Here is a 13,051-nt window from a genome sequence, read left to right as displayed (position 1 = left end):
CACACAAGTTGCTAGGGAAACCATGGTTTTGCAGGAGACAGAGAGACAGACTATTATATAAAATGATGCCTGTGGATTTTGTTACATCTGTGTTAAGATGGAAACACTGAACTGTTTCTGTTGCTAGCTGAGGTGAGTGACAGTTTTTTTTAATGGCCATGCGAGGACAGAAAGTACCCTTGATAGAGAAGAGACAGAAAGTACTCTTGGTGATGAATGCTGATTGGTTTACATCAATGCAATCAATTATTGATGTTTGTGTAGCGGAAGCCCCTTTGGAGCCACATAAAGAAAAATATGTTGTTCAAGGGAGAGGGAGCCAAACTCTCCTATGTTGCTAGCAAAAACTTTACTTTGAATTTAAGAAAAATATATATATTGAATGGGGTTCGACTGTAACAAACACATTAAGTACATTAGACTTCATGAAAGCACTCCCCATTTGTGTCCAAAAAAGCCTTTATAATATTTTCATGACCCAATAAACCAAAAAATGCTTTAACGTTCCAGCCTTGTCTTCAGCTGCGACCCAGAATGTGCTAGCAGTGATCGAACAATGTGTCTCGACCGCCCATCCAATACCTAATAACTAAAGCATCCCTCCCAGCTGGATCCAAATGGAGCTGCCATATACGGCTTAGTGGGAGATCTGGAGAAGGCTATGATAGAATGAGATACAAGGAGCTACATTGGAGTGAATTATGATACCAAGGGGCTAGGTAAGGTAGAATGATTATACCTAGGGGCTAGTTAAGGTAGAGTGAGATACTTTATGTAGGGGCTGTGTTAGGTAATAATAATATGTGGTGTATAATACATAGAGGCTACATAAGGCAGAGTGATTATACCAAGGAACTACATAAGGCAGAGTGATTATACCAAGGAACTACATAAGGTAGAGTGATTATACCAAGGAACTACATAAGGTAGAGTGATTATACCAAGGAACTACATAAGGTAGAGTAATTATACCAAGGAACTACATAAGGTAGAGTGATTATACCAAGGAACTACATAAGGTGGTGTGATTATACCAAGGAACTACATAAGGTAGTGTGATTATACCTTGGGGATTCATAAGGTAGAGTGATTATACCAAGGAACTACATAAAGTAGAGTGATTATACCAAGGAACTACATAAGGTAGAGTGATTATACCTTGGGGCTTCATAAGGTAGAGTGATTATACCAAGGAACTACATAAGGTAGAGTGATTATACCAAGGAACTACATAAGGTAGAGTGATTATACCTTGGGGCTTCATAAGGTAGAGTGATGATACCTAGGGGCTACATAAGGTAGAGTGAGATACTTTATGTAGGGGCTGTGTTAGGTAATAATAATATGTGGTGTATAATACCTAGAGGCTACATAAGGTTGAGTGATTATACCAAGGAACTACATAAGGTAGAGTGATTATACCTTGGGGCTTCATAAGGTAGAGTGATGATACCTAGGGGCTACATAAGGTAGAGTGAGGATACCTAGAGGCTACATAAGGCAGAGTGATGATACTTAGTGGCTACATGAGGTAGAGTGATTATACCTTGGGGCTTCATAAGGTAGAGTGATGATACCTAGGGGCTACATTAGGCAGAGTGATGATACCTAAGGGGCTACATAAGGTAGAGTGAGGATACTTAGTGGCTACATAAGGTAGAGTGATTATCCCAACTGGGCTACATAATGTAGAGTAATGATACCTAGGAGCTACATAAGGTAGAGTAATTATACCAAGGGGCTAGGTAATGTAGAATTATGATACCCAGGGGTAGGTAACGTAGAATATGTTGTAATATCTATGGGTTGCGTAATGTAGAATGATGATACCTAGCACCTAAGTAAGGTGAGGTCAGGTGGTCTGAGACCAAATGTGACTAAGAAGGTACGGAGAGGTACTGTAAGGTACTTGTCCTCAACGGCTACCCCTCATGGTGTCACACAAGGAGAGAAGAATAATTACCACAGATAAAACTTTTGTGATACTGTATTCCGCCCTGAACTGAAATGTCAATTCAGGTTTTATGCAGTGTTGTTCGGCTTTGCGGTGTCAAAAAACTTCAGGATGATAAAAAATATTTATGCATTGATGAACATATACAGTTAGGTAAACAGATGGTTATTTGGCGCAGAATAACACCCTCAGCTGCTACACAGGAAAACTACAAAATGCCAGCAAACCTGTTCAGAGAAGCTAAGTCAGGAGATTATCAAGAACATTCCATGGAAGACTAGAACAGAATTGATAAAAGAAGAAAGATGCTTTCAATTAATATTTCCCTTTGGAGGCATGAAATTATGTGTGACAGTCCTTCTCAATGACTGTCTGTTTTGTGAACGTATATCTTTGGGTCATATCTTGTCTACTCCTCTGCGTGTCTGCAGGGTTAGGGTACTGTATACCCAGAATAGGTCCTTATCAGGGGATCTTCTAACAAATCAGATCTTTGTGAGTGTGTTATATTGAGCATCTAACTGTTGCAGAGTATCAGTTGCTTGTGTATATTTTCAGAATCCCAACCAAAGACTAAAAGGCTACTACGAACTGCTACTAGACCTGGGTAAAGCATCCCTTATAATGTTTGCCTTCCAATAACTGATCTTCACCTCCATAAAGAAACCATTATCCTAGCATAAATCTTGAATTACTTGTGTATATGCCAGTGCTGTAGGCTTCTATGTAGAGTATGTTACAGGAGGAGATGCATTGTAGGGGAAAGAATAACTCTTATTCTCTGGTAGTTTCTCCTAGTGTGATGTTTCAGTGTCAATTAAATTGCCAATTAAATCGTGAGTGACACATTTACCTGCAAAAAAAATACGTCTGAGAAGGTGCAGCAAGACAGATAGAAAGAGAGATTTGGAAAGAAAATACAGAGGGCTATGTCCTCCCTACACACCTCCTGCTTGAGCAAATAGCTCCCAAGTAAAGAATAGAAGAAAGTACCCTAGCTTACATCACCCAGGCAACCCCAACCTTAGAGAAGACAGCGTCAGACCTCAAGGACAGCTTCTTCACAGCTTCCGGAGAGTTCCTTTTGTAATTCCCACACCTTACACAACAAGCACAGTATTATTTCCTTCCAGACACTTCTTCCCTCCTTCGTTCTCCGATGTTAGAACAGACAGGCCTTTGTGTGTGATGACATCACCATGATAACTGTGTGTCTGTGTGTGGACAGGTTCTCCCAGGCCTTTCTAAGAACCGGAGAGACCTTTTATTCCCTCATATTAAATTGAATGGTCTTTTACCAGAATGTTCCCCGTGGTATACCCATATGGTCCCCATGGTCTATTTTATGAGCCATACACTGATGATGCAGGTGAATCATCCTCATCAATGCAAACTAACCTTGATTAATGCTGCAATAAAAAATGGCATTTGTGCATTGTGCAATCATTATGTTTGTGTATTGCACAGTCAAATGTTTATTTTCTCTACGATCGTATAAGAAGGATGGGTAATACAAATGATGCATCTTATCTGACGACGTTATGAAGATACTCCTAGAAATAAGTGTTTCCAAAAGGGTTCTTTGCGGAGGGATAGTGTTCTACCAAGAACGATTTTCATCTGAAGAACCCTTTTTGGATGAGTAGTGTTCTTTGTAAGGCAAAGGGTTCTACCTAGAACCTTTAAAATCCTAAGAACCATTTTTGGAAGAAAGGGTTCTTTGATGATTTTTGGAAGTCAAGAAGGTTCTACTTAGAACCCTTCTGAAGCTTTTTTATTATATTTTTTTTACTTTCTTTTAAATAGTACCTGAGCATTATTTTTTAAACCCCCTAAAGTCAATGCGGAAATCTAATTAGCATAATAATTTAAAAAACATCTATATCCATCGGTTTTAAACCAGTTAAACGTAACTAAATGTAATCGAAAATGTAATCTACGTAATCCCCAAAAGGAATAATTTATCATGAGAGGGCCATAAACAATAACTAGCAATACTGCACACTCAAAGAAAGGTTAAAATATCACCTTTCTGATTTAAAAAAATAGTAATACATTGCTGAGGTGTAGTCACTTTCTAAATATCTCATAATCAAATTATAAAACGACAATAAGATTTCACCTTACTTATAATTGTAAAATACATATTTTATGTTTAGTTCGAGAAAATCTGCATATTTTCTAAAGCTCTGTCTTGATCAAAATGTCTTCCCCATCGCTGTGAACGTCTCACAGAGCTCCTGCTTTGCTTCCTGAACTCGTTAGGAACTCGTCTTCCGTTTTTGTGTTTACAATCTACTAATTATTTTTGATAAATGGCTATAAATTGATCTATGAATGTGCTATCATGATAAAAACACACTCTCTTGCTACGATGTAATGATTGCAGGTATGTGCTTTGTCAGTGGCTGTGTTGTAGGGTTCAGTCAGGAGTTGATGGACAGTTGGAAGAGCAAACAAAATGGTAGGAGTGACATGCCAGCTTCAAGTGGTTTCAGATTTCACATCCTATGTCACACAGGCTCAGAAAAAAAGACTACTAGTCTGTGGGAACCAGGGCTATCGCTAAATGCAAACCATTTCGATCTACCGATCAATTTATAATCCACAGATCAATTTGTAAGCATAAATGTTGGTCAGTCGGAACCGGTACCAGAACCAAGCAGGTCCCCTAAAAAGGGGACCTTACATCTAAGAGGTAGCTAGAGATATCTGTTTTTGGGCTGCATCTCAATCCACCGAATCCGCCGATGTCGGCCTTCTGCATCTGCAGTGTACGGTGCAAGAGCTACAGCAGTGTTTGTCAGAGCAGGAGATGTCCCGAAAATTGGTCTTTTCACAGAAACGTCTGAAGCTCCAAACCGCTCAAAGCTAATATGTCCCCTCTATGGAAAGATGAGACTCGCATGAACACATACAGTACATGTTGGTTGTTTTGCTCTAAGACACCCACAAGCCTCACAAGGTGGCCTAGTACCAGTTAAAGAAATGTATGGAATTATATTATATGGAAGTAGTTTAGTGCCCCAAAAAAGGGGTTAAACATGGGTCGAATTATATACATATCAACTCAAATCCAATTTTATTTGTCACATGCACCAAATACAACAGGTGTCGTAGACCTGACATTGAAATTCTTACTTACAAGCCCTTAACCAACAATGCTTTAAGAAGTTTTTTAATAAGTGTTAAGTAAAAAAAAATGAAAATAGAAAATAAAAGCAACAAATAATTAAACAGCAGCAGTAAAATAACAAGTGAGGCTGTATACAGGGGGTTCCAGTACAGAGTCAATATGCGGGGACACCGGTTAGTTGAGGTAATTGAGGTAATATGTACAGTACATGTAGGTAGAGTTAAAGTGACTATGCATAGATTATAAACAGAGAGTAGCAGCAGCGTAAAAGAGGGGTCTGGGTAGCCCTTTGATTAGCTGTTCAGGAGTCTTATGGCAGTCTGTTTCCTGACTTATATCGCTCAGATATAGGAGAGACACTTCCACACAAACTTCTTTCTGATCTATTTTTTGACTATCTGTTTGCCATGTCTAAATATGTTATTCAATGTGTTTCTATGGGCTAATAGCAGTAAGGTCAAATTCAATGTTTAATCAAATAAGAAAGTAAGAAAAATGGATACCTACAGGGGTCCAAAAATTCAATATCAAGTAGCAAAATGATCCATAGTATGCTTAGTATCCAATCAAATGTTGTGATGAGCATTAAACTTTACAAAATAATCAAACCACATTTCCTTCCCTGAAACAGGCCCTGGACTTTTTATATCTATGAGATCATCTTTGTTGAGGGGTAATTCCTACCGTTGTAAGATGTAGTATTATTACTGTATTCTCATCTTATCTTCCCTGTTATCTCCTGTGTGTTTGTGTCCAAGCAGTGATCATTAACAGCAGACAAAACAGCTGCCCCAGACTTTGCCTAGTCAAATAAAGGTTAACAAAAATACAGCAGACAAAACAGCTGCCCCAGACTTTGCCTAGTCAAATAAAGGTTAACAAAAATACAGCAGACAAAACAGCTGCCCCAGACTTTGCCTAGTCAAATAAAGGTTAACAAAAATACAGCAGACAAAACAGCTGCCCCAGACTTTGCCTAGTCAAATAAAGGTTAACAAAAATACAGCAGACAAAACAGCTGCCCCAGACTTTGCCTAGTCAAATAAAGGTTAACAAAAATACAGCAGACAAAACAGCTGCCCCAGACTTTGCCTAGTCAAATAAAGGTTAACAAAAATACAGCAGACAAAACAGCTGCCCCAGACTTTGCCTAGTCAAATAAAGGTTAACAAAAATACAGCAGACAAAACAGCTGCCCCAGACTTTGCCTAGTCAAATAAAGGTAACAAAAATACAGCAGACAAAACAGCTGCCCCAGACTTTGCCTAGTCAAATAAAGGTTAACAAAAATACAGCAGACAAAACAGCTGCCCCAGACTTTGCCTAGTCAAATAAAGGTTAACAAAAATACAGCAGACAAAACAGCTGCCCCAGACTTTGCCTAGTCAAATAAAGGTTAACAAAAATACAGCAGACAAAACAGCTGCCCCAGACTTTGCCTAGTCAAATAAAGGTTAACAAAAATACAGCAGACAAAACAGCTGCCCCAGACTTTGCCTAGTCAAATAAAGGTTAACAAAAATACAGCAGACAAAACAGCTGCCCCAGACTTTGCCTAGTCAAATAAAGGTTAACAAAAATACAGCAGACAAAACAGCTGCCCCAGACTTTGCCTAGTCAAATAAAGGTTAACAAAAATACAGCAGACAAAGGAAGAGCATAATCATTGTGCTGACATCCAACAGGTGGCGGATATAACAGTGCACATGTTGGCACCTCTTCCTTATGGTTAGTAAGCACTGCCACACATACACACATGAACTGAACACATGCACGCACACACATGAATGGATGCACACACACCCTGAAATGGACACACACACACAAATGCCCACTGGCCCATGTAAGTGGGAGATTAATTTTGTCCAATTAGACAATAACATGTTTTCAGGGAACAGAAAGAAAACAAACAACATGAAGGACGTGTGATTTCAGGGATGTCGAAAAATATATATAAAAAATATCAGAAGCTTTTATCATTAGGTCACACAGTCATTTCCAGCTTCATCCTCCCTCCATCTCTCGCTCCCTCTCTCCTCTCTATATCTCTCTCGTTCTCTCTCCCCTTCCTTCCTTTCCACCCTCCATCCCTTCCTATTCCTTTTCCTCCTTCCCTATCTCTCTCTCCCTCACACACACGCAGAGTCCTCAGGCCGTGTCATTGGCTGAGCAGGCTGATGATGAGTCACAGGCTGGAGGATAAAAGCTCTCTGCTCCCTCAATGCAGACACACTCTGTTGATATCAGTTCAGCTGCTACACATCTACCTATCTCGCTATCGCTCTCTATCATCCACAGCAACTATGTGCAAAGGACTAGCATTACTGCCTACCACCTGCCTGGAAAGGTATATAGAACATTTTTTTTACCATCCACATTTACTGTTGCTGTCTCTGGCATTTGGATGAGAGGATTAAAGGGGATCATTATTGGGTGTTGTAGCTTCTGTAATGGTGAAAGTGAAGGCGGTTTTGGTAGATTCTAAATTTAGACCTTGCAGTGCGGAGACGTGTCTATTTTTGTGTGACTAGTTTGTAGCAAAATATTGTGCTGAACAAGGACACAATTCAAGGGCTTGTGGAGTATTTATCTAACCTATGATGTTATTCTCTCTCTCTAGGGCCAAGGAACTAAAAGCAAAGCTGGGCAGCTTTCTGCAAAAACCCGACTGGAGTCTAGCAAGCTGCAAAATAGGCAAAACTAGACCTACTCTGGAACAATGTATGAGGTGGAAAGAGTCTTTTGAAAAGCTGTTGTCCAGTAAACGTAAGTAAACCTTACTCTGAAGACACTGCAAAAACACATGCAAACATATACACGATTAGCCTAGTTCCGACATAAATAATCCTTTAAGATTAGAGTGGGACATTTTGTCCAATTTTAGCCCCAGATTTTAACCCCATTATTACTGGGAGCTCGCTAATTACGAAGATAAGAGAAGACTTGATCCTCACCACATCACACAGCCGCTACTGTAGATTAGAACACACGTGCTGGCACTGTGCTGGTGGCTATACCACAAGATATAGACACATGCATACACGTGTACAGACACACAGCAGATAATGCAAGGACACAGATGCTTAGGATAGCCCACTGCACAGCATCATTGTTATTGCACTGTACCAATATGAATCTCTCTCGCTCTTTCTCTCTCCCTTCATCAGACGGACTGATGGCCTTTACAGCTTTCCTGGTGTCAGAGTTCAGTGAGGAGAACATTGCATTCTACGTTGCCTGTGAGGACTTCAGGAGCACTAAGTCTGCTGCCAAGCTGGCGGCAAAAGCCCAGAGAATCTATGATGAGTTCATCTGCACCGACGCACCCCGAGAGGTATGCATCCCTCAACAGCTTACTTTACTCTCCCTCACCTATGGAATTTGCATAGCATCCCACGTTCAATAATCTTAATTATAACTCAAAAGTGAAAATAAAAAACCTTCATTCAAACTGCAGCAGATGACTAACCTCCCTCTCTCCATTATCTCTCTCCAGGTGAACATTGACCACGAGACTCGTGACATCACCAGGGCCAACCTGAAAGATCCATCTACATCCTGTTTCGACATGGCCCAGCATAGGATCTACCTTCTCATGGCCAAGGACTGCTACCCTCGCTTCCTTCGTTCCCCAGCTTACAAAGACCTGATCAGCCAACTCCGTGCAAAGTGCACATCCATCTCCAAGAAGGCGTGAATTAGTAATAGAGGACCTACTGTGGTCGTCTAAAATTTTAAATAAGAAAATGAATGCATCGCCCATGAGCATTGACCGTGCGTGAAGCCTCAAGACGGGAATTGTACAGATGGACGAATGTCTCGTCATGAACCAGAGGTTCTGGTGCCAGCTACTCTGAAAGATGATGAGAGTCAATCACCATAAAGCTCTGAAGGAGAGAAAGAGAAAAGTGATACCCCATGAGGATGGAAGATGAGACTTGAACAAGAACTGTGGTGGCAATATCAACACATGATGTCGACTATCATCAGTGAATGTACAGAGATACAGAGTGGGCTGAAGGAAGGATGATAAAGGATGCATTGACAAGTTGGACATTTGCAATCAAAGACACACTGTTATAGTGTCCCAGTCTACTGCATCAATGTCTAACACTGTGTTCATGACTAGGCATGTTTTCTACATGTTTTTTTAATGTTTATGGGAACTGAGTATTTATTCTATTGATTTGTTTCTACTCTGTTCTGTTGTCTCTGTGTTAAATATTCTGTTTGACAAGACCAACAAATGATGAAAAACTGTGCAATATATTTCTACTGTTATCTGATTTGTGATGTTTTTTACTGTAAAGAATTATAAGTTATTTGAATAAAAAACAAAACCACAATATTAAAACAGTGTCTGTCATATATAATATCACTTCCAATATCACTTTTGAGTCAGTTCACTATATTGATGAGGTAACTGAATAGTAGGTTGTGATCAGCAGGGTTGGGGAGTAATCAGACTACAAAAGAACTGTAACTGTAATCAGTTACGTTACCAGCAAAATTATGGTAATCATATTACAGATACTTTTGCTGGTAATGTATGCGGGAAAAAATACATTAACACCTTTATGTTTTCTCAATGACATTCAATTCAGCATTGAAAATAAATTGTGCTTTATTGTCACATACACCACATAGGTTGTTGTTTTACAGGGTCAGCCATAGTTGTACTGCACCCTTGGAGAAAATTAGGGTTATGTGCCTTGCTCAAGGGCACATAAAGAGATTTTTTATATTGTTGGCTCAGGTATTCAAACCAGCAACTTTTCGGTTACTTGCCCAATGCTCTAACCACTAGGCTACTTGCCACCCTACAGAAGGCACAAGTTTAAGTTTGCTCCACCTCAGCGAGTCTGACCACAATTCAGACCACTGTGATGACACATCAAATGTGTTTGATGGATCATTTTAGTCTTCTTCTAATACTTATTAGACGAAAGCAATCCCAAAGGAACTGAAAGTAATCAGATTACATTACTAAATTTGGCTAATCCAAAAGTTATGATACTGATTACAATTTTGGACAGGTAACTACAGTAGTTACGTTACCAGCAAAATGTAACGGATTACATTCATAAAGTAACCTACCCAACTATGGTGATCAGTACATGATTATGCCTGCGTAGTACAACACTGGCAACATGCCATTTAATAAAATGTTCACTATATACTGTAGTTAATAACTAAGTAGCACAAAATATGTAATTTAGCTATGATTTTCTATATATTTACTATTCATAATACCGATCAGAGCCTCTCCTTACGAAGCTAGACAACATCCATTTCAGTGTAACAGGATATCAGACATGCAATACAACGGTCATCTTCGGATGATGATAGAACATGTTTGCTCATACTCTATCATTACTATGATTATTATGAGGCTGGGATTATTTTCATTAAACCCAATCGGCAGTGACATTAACTTTACACTAATTGGGTCACCGAGGCAACCGTTTTGGGATGTATTCCAAATCACCAGGAACACCAAATGTTCCTTCCAGCTAATAACTGTGCATTGTATGTGCATTGTGTAGACTATCTGAGCTTTTGTTTCATATGGTGTGAACTGGAAGCTAGTTCTTGGAAACAGGAAATAAAAGAGAGATAGTGTGAGAGCATCTACGTAATATAGAGTCATAAAGCCTTGTTAGTTATTATTGTTTGATCAAGTCATCTATGTTTGCAACCAATGATATAAATCAAACTAGCATTGTGGCAGAACAGTTCTTAGCATATATCATATGCCTACCGAACTAGCTTTATTGACACTCCTCAGCTGCTACAACCACGTCAGCCATCTCACATATCCACAATGGTTCATAATCCTGCTGAGATGATGTAAAACCAGTTGTATGACTTAATTTAGATCATGTTGAGGTAACACTTTTAAAGTACTGTCACTAATACATGCAATGTAATGACATGGTAACTATTCAAGTAATTCATTTGTTGGTAGACTACACAATATTGGATAGTACCCACTACAAATGTGATAAGAATAATTATCTGATTTAGAAAATGTAATTTTGAAGATGTCTTTTAATCAGCCAATGTCTTGATGACAAGTGTCCAAGTCATGGTTATTTAAATGTCATTAGTGAGGAGTGGACCTAGCGCAGGTGGAACTCAGAGCTGCTGAATTTGTATTTAAGTTAGATCTGATCTTATTTGGAACAAAATGTCCATTAGTCCCAGCCGAGGAGTATCAATAAAGCTAGTTTGTAGGCAAATGCTGAGAGCTGTTCAATGCATTGGGGATGCTGAAGAGGGGTACTCGGAACTATTTTGATGAAGCCTCTTCAGCATGGACTCACAGATGTACATTCCCTTTAGTGGAGCACCAGGCAATGTTCTGACTGGGAAAACAATGTTCTGACTGGGAAAGCAATGTTCTGACTGGGAAAGCAATGTTCTGACTGGGAAAGCAATGTTCTGACTGGGAATGCAATGTTCTGACTGGGAAAGCAATGTTCTGACTGGGAAAGCAATGTTCTGACTGGGAAAGCAATGTTCCAAACCAGAGATAATGGTTGTTTGACCTCGAAGGTAGAAGTAACAAATATAAAAACTGAGCTCTATATCTGACATGGTACAGGTGTCTTCTTTTTTTAAGCCCATAACCATGTGTGTGAGGTGTATATTTTTGGTCAAAGTAGATTTGTTTAAGGCTACAAATAAACACTCTGTGTGACCCTGATTTAGCCCACTGCGGTAAAAGGTTTAATGATGATCTTAACTGGTTAATATTTTGGGCCAGAAATGGGCCTCAAAAATATATATTTTTAATGGGCTGTAACTTAGTCATCTGGTGTTATTTTTTCAGGAATTATGATTGGAACATAGTGGGGTTAACCAGTTTGGTCACACACAGGCAAACCCATGTTGGCAACATAGGTCCCCAGTGGGCTATCTGGCGTGAATATGGTCAGAGGTTGTCTCTGGGGCCCAGTTGCGTATACCACCTGGGGCACATACCCATACAATATTGGGCACAATACAGAATTTCTAATTCAGGCACTTAACGTTGGAGATGTCCAGGCAAGACAACGGGAGCTGGAAATCTAGTTATTCAACCGGTAAGTGGAACTGACGAAATGTAATATTTGCTTGTGTTGTAAGCTAATCGTTTTTTGTATCTTCTGCTGCTGCCTGACTGCAGACTCGTTATAGTTAATGTTTGGCATGGTTGCTAGTTTACGCTATTTGGTAACGTTAGCTAAGTCAAGGCGGGCTGAAATACAATGGCTAGCTAGCAACTTCACTCAAAGAGTCACCTTGTTGTTCAGTTAGCTAGCTAGCCTTGTTGTTGAGCGAATTGATGTGTGTTGTCGAAGTTAGCTAAATAGGCGTGTCAGTCACGCCTATCTAATGACTACATCCTGTCATTTTCAATGGAAGGCAAGTGAGCCGAGTAGGTGGGATCAAGTGTCGAGATGGGTTTTTCAATGTCGCATTTATTGGTCTATCAGAAGTCAGTCAGATGGGTTCCTCCCTGTTTCATTACAGAATAGTAATATGGCTGGGCACATTGGTAAATGCTGCCTCATGCTAACGTAAACTCACGTAAACTCGTACATCGCCTTGGTCTGTACAATTGCCCTTATTTTAGTGCCCCAAAAACTTCATATTTCCAGATCAACTGTAATGTCAATACAATTATAAAGCACAATTACTCCCCTTTCCAACAGAATCAATTACATGACCCCCACGTTGCCCGTTTCTGCATAATTCAAGTAGGCAATGAGCCCCGTCGGTTAAAAAAAAATGGCGGGTGGGGAAGCGAAACTAATGCGTGATAGTGAGAAGGAGAGATTTGTGTGGGACAATTGCTTTTTTTCACTCGATCTGTCCAACTTATCACCTTATCGCCTCTAAAAAGTAAATAAAACACTATAAAGAGGTTATTACATACCTATTTAAAGGTTTGTGTCGAATTTGAATCGGGTTTT

The 13,051-nt window shown here is 39.6% G+C and overlaps 1 protein-coding gene across 1 annotated transcript; it reads left to right on the top strand.

Annotated features, from left to right (window-relative positions):
* Positions 1-7,309: 7,309 nt before the first annotated feature.
* On the top strand, positions 7,310-9,436 carry rgs16 (regulator of G protein signaling 16). The gene is made up of 4 exons (XM_024422765.2): positions 7,310-7,437; positions 7,711-7,856; positions 8,258-8,424; positions 8,587-9,436. The coding sequence occupies exons 1-4, from the start codon at positions 7,394-7,396 to the stop codon at positions 8,785-8,787; spliced, it is 558 nt and encodes a 185-aa protein (XP_024278533.1). The 5' UTR covers positions 7,310-7,393; the 3' UTR covers positions 8,788-9,436.
* The last annotated feature ends 3,615 nt before the right edge of the window (positions 9,437-13,051 follow it).

This window comes from Oncorhynchus tshawytscha, linkage group LG05 (genome assembly GCF_018296145.1).
Source record: "Oncorhynchus tshawytscha isolate Ot180627B linkage group LG05, Otsh_v2.0, whole genome shotgun sequence".
Lineage (NCBI taxonomy): Eukaryota > Metazoa > Chordata > Actinopteri > Salmoniformes > Salmonidae > Oncorhynchus > Oncorhynchus tshawytscha.
The sequence above is the reverse complement of the archived record's forward strand: the minus strand, read 5'-3'. Positions and strand labels throughout refer to the sequence as shown.

What these genes read in the sequence shown, in the direction of transcription:
- rgs16 (XM_024422765.2), top strand. Translation starts at nt 7,394, where the DNA reads ATGTGCAAAGGACTAGCATTACTGCCTACCACCTGCCTGGAAAG. An exon ending in CCTACCACCTGCCTGGAAAG is followed by an intron (nt 7,438 to 7,710) that starts GTATATAGAACA and finishes CTCTCTCTCTAG; the next exon opens with GGCCAAGGAACTAAAAGCAA. An exon ending in AAAGCTGTTGTCCAGTAAAC is followed by an intron (nt 7,857 to 8,257) that starts GTAAGTAAACCT and finishes TCCCTTCATCAG; the next exon opens with ACGGACTGATGGCCTTTACA.